General features: G+C 57.8%; 1 protein-coding gene across 5 annotated transcripts in view; it reads right to left on the reverse strand.

Moving 5' to 3' along the window:
- LOC123028530 overlaps positions 1 to 3,840 on the reverse strand; it is a 12,042-nt gene extending 8,202 nt beyond the window's left edge. For 4 of the 5 annotated variants that reach the window (XR_006415702.1, XM_044440422.1, XM_044440421.1 and 1 more), the window contains exon 1: positions 3,483 to 3,840. Coding sequence is in view for 3 of the 5 variants with exons in the window: in XM_044440422.1 (XP_044296357.1) it covers positions 3,483 to 3,712 (230 nt within the window). In the remaining 2 variants the exon portion in view is untranslated. Of the gene's footprint in view, positions 1 to 2,837; positions 3,186 to 3,482 lie in introns of all 5 variants that reach the window. The other variant, XR_006415703.1, reaches the window with a different exon arrangement.
- Between the last annotated feature and the right edge of the window lie 6 nt (positions 3,841 to 3,846).

Below are 3,846 nucleotides of genomic sequence, written 5' to 3' on the forward strand. Positions count from 1 at the left end.
CGAGGAAGAGCTGGCTTGCCAGGCATGATCTCAGGGCTGAGAAGACGCCCCCATGAAGAGGGCGCTTGCCTTGAGTGGCCGCAAATGGTTTCACGCAGAGCCGATCCCCAGAGAGAGGTGAACTGCCTGCCTCGCCCAACGTTGTTCGTCCCCACTGAAGCGGATGTTGGCCTGCCTTGGCCCCGAGCCCTCCCGGGGCTGCGCCCTTCAGCCATCCCCCTGAAGAGGACAGCTACCTGGCAACACGGCAAAGGGCCCCCGAGCTGAATGGTCCCCATGAAGAGGAGTGGCTGGAAACGCATGAAGCTCAGCCACAACTTAAGGGAGCCGTCCCCTAAAGACGCAGATTTGCCAGGCATCCACTCCACGTGCTACCCTAAGGGTTGTTCCCGTGAAGGGGACAGTTCCCTCACATGAGCAAGAACCAGAGCTGTTCACAATGCAAGAAGGCTGCGCACACTTCCCCGCTCCTTTTAAGTTTATGCTGCTGCCACTGTGACATGACTTTCAGGGCCCCATACTTCTACACTAGCATCAACTGCCTAGGTTCCACTTAAGGAGAGGTTTTTTCAGATTCTCTATCTTGGAAAAGATAGGATTAATTAAAACAGTATTTTGCTTCTCTCTCGCTCTGCTAATTTGCGCCTGGGTTCTGGCATCTTTGGTGTTCAGTTCTACTGTGCTTTCCACTGTTCTCCCTTGCTGGGATTTGAACATGGAGTTGGCCGCCCAGAGCACCATTGACTCTGCAGAGCCATTTCTGAGCGAGGGCCTCAATTGGGGGTGGGGGTGGGGGTGTCCCAACCAGACGGGCAAAGGACACAGAGTCAGGGCTTCAAAACAGGCTTTTGCTTTCTTAGCGGCTGGTGGGGCGCACCGCAACGCCTCGAGCTGAAAAGGAGTCCTACCAGCAGAGCAACGCCCCCTCAGGCCTGCGGGGAAGCAGCCTCTATGCCACGCAAGGAAGCCAGACCCCCTTTTCCACTTTGAGTTTAACGGGGCTAGCACTTGCAGGGAGGCCTGTCTCTGCAGGAGCCTCAACCCAGAAGCCCTCGGGGATGTCAGTCAACAGTTCCTGTTGCAACAAGGAAGCGTCAACCTTCTCCCCAGGGGACTGAGGCTGCCATCAAAGTGGAGAAGGATTTCTCGTTCCGTATTTACAAATACAATTTGCAAAGGAGGTCGCGACTTCCCAAGTGCGGGCAACTGCAGGGCTGGGGCATCCAGGGGCCAACGGCCACAGCCTGGGAGAAGGGGGTATTAACAGCTGCCTCTTCTTACAGCAGAGACGCCTGGCCAAGAGTGGACTAGGGCGAGACGAGCAGCAGCAGCAGCAGAGCTCTGCATTTAGATTGGGCCCTTTACCTCTCCTGAGAAAGCCAAGGGGGCTCTCCAGGCTCTTTCTTATCCTCACAGCAGCAACCCTGTAGGGCGGGCAAGGCTGGGACTCTTTCCAAGGGAGGTCTCCCCTTGCCCAATGCGGGGAAGCGTGCAGCGGCCTGCCACGCATCCATCTGAGGACTAAGCTGATCCGTCTCATGGCGAGGGAACCTGCCAGGCATGAATCTAAGCCAGAACTGCGCTGAGCTGTCCCCGTGAGGAGGACACAGCCCTTGCTCCCCTTCAACCCACACTCGTCCCCACACAGAGGCTGCTCGCCTGCCTTGAGAAGAATTCCGAGCAGCAGCTCTCTTGCCAGGAGGCATTTCCCGTCAGCACTGCATACGCAAGCTGCTTTTCCTCCCCCACTAAGCCTTCACGGCAACCACCCTGTGGGGCCAAATCCCCACTCAGCTTCGCGGCTACACCACGGGGACAAAGGCAGATCTGCCTGGTCCGCAGTCCAACAGGTGAACTGCACCCCACCCTGCCTGTCCAGACAGGGCCTCAAGTGAGCGGCACTGGTGTCTCTGGCCAAAGGAGCCGCCTCCGACCGCACCCTCTTCATACAGCACCGCTGCCAGCAGGCACAATTCGCAGTGCCGAGCGGGGAGGTGTTGACTTGACCCCTCGTGCAAAGGGGCTGCTCGCGCATGCTGGCCCAGGACCCTTTCCTTCTCTTCCCAATGCTGTAGGAGCTCGCTCTTTCAACGGACCAAGGCATTGCCCATGAAGGGCTGGCTTGCTGAGCCACTATCCGCTCAACTACCACCATGGCTGTTCCCCTTGAAGAGGGATGCAAGCTCTGTCCAAACCCAGCCAAGAAATCATGCTGGGAAGGTCAAGTCGAGTGCTCTGCATGAAGCAACACTTCCCTGGCACAGGCAGACTCCAGCGCTGCGCTCAGTCCTCTCGATAAAGGGGTACCTGGTGTGATGGGACTGGAAAACGCCTCAGCATGGGCCCCACCTCATAAAGAGGCTTCCCCGCCACGAATCTAATCTGGCACTCGGCTCCGGCCTCCCCATGAAGGGGAAGTTGGCCTGGTGTGGCACAAAATCCCTTCAACGTGGGCTCCACCTCATAAAGAGGCTTCCCCGCCACGAGTCTAACTTGGCACTCGGCTCCGGCCTCCCCATGAAGGGGAAGCTGGCCTGGCGTGGCACAAAATCCCTTCAACGTGGGCCCCACCTCATAAAGAGGCCTCCCCACGAGTCTAATCTAGCACTCGGCTCCGGCCTCCCCATGAAGGGGAAGCTGGCCTGGCGTGCCTGGAAATCTCCAACATGGGCCCCACCTCATAAAGAGGCTGGCCTGCCACGAGTCTCATCTGGCACTTGGCTCCGGCCTCCCCATGAAGGGGAAGCTGGCCTGGCGTGGCTGGAAATCTCCAACATGGGCCCCACCTCATAAAGAGGCTTCCCCGCCACGAGTCTAATCTGGCACTCGGCTCAGACCCCCCCATGAAGGGGAAGCTGGCCACCAGCAGCTCAAGAAAGAGCAACCCCTGGAAGGGGCTTCGGGCCAAGCACTGAAAGAAACTCTTGCCAACTCTGCCACCCCAAAAAGAGGCGGCTTGCCTGGTGTGGGGTAATTCAAGCTCCAACCTGACCTTCCTAAGAAAGCATGTTTATGAAGTGCTTGCGATACCCACCTTCTTCGCCTCCACCGTCCTGATAGGCAGCGGCATCCTGACGGGGGCGCAGAACTCTTGCCTCGGCTCACATCTCTTCTTGCCGTCCTCCTCTTTTCCACAGGCTGCCTGGTGGAATGCTTCATATCCAGCACCATGGCGGGCAGATACCCTGCAGCGGAGAAGCCAAAGGCTTAGCGTTACAGGTGCCTTGGAAAAGGCCTCCCAAACCCACTCCGTGCAAAGGCACCTCGCAAGGGCCAAGCAGCTCAGCCACATCCAGGAAGGCCCCCATAGATGGCGCTGTCACCTCACGACTCAGCTGACTGTCCCCGGAAGACCAGGCTGCCTTGCTCACTGGAACCTGCCTTCTCTATCCCCAGCTATCCCCACTAAAAGAAAAGCAGCATTGCCGGGCAGCTCTGCAGATAAACCCTTTGCCACAAAGAAAAAGAAACACAGAACTTACTCTCTTTCACTTCCCTCCAAGGAAACAGCAGCCCTTCCAACAGCCTCAAAGCGCGAGACACTCTTCAACCTTCTCGTTTCCAACCAGGAGCTGCTGAGCGCCACAACGGGCCAAGTCGTGCCTTCGGTCCACGGCCGGACAGGACCGCCACGCTCGGGCAGAAGCAAGGAAAATAGAGTATTACGCATGAGAAGGAAAAGCCCAGCAAAATCAGGCAAATCGCCCCACATTCCTCACTAAGGGGAATTCAAAGGTGCCAGGCCTGTGAAGCGCTGCCTTGCCAAGCGTGGACCCTGCTCATTGCTCAGGTGAGGCATGCCGAGGAAGAGCTGGCTTGCCAGGCATGATCTCAGGGCTGAGAAGA

Source organism: Varanus komodoensis, unplaced genomic scaffold, assembly GCF_004798865.1.
Source record: "Varanus komodoensis strain SLA01 unplaced genomic scaffold, ASM479886v1 scaffold3789, whole genome shotgun sequence".
NCBI lineage: Eukaryota > Metazoa > Chordata > Lepidosauria > Squamata > Varanidae > Varanus > Varanus komodoensis.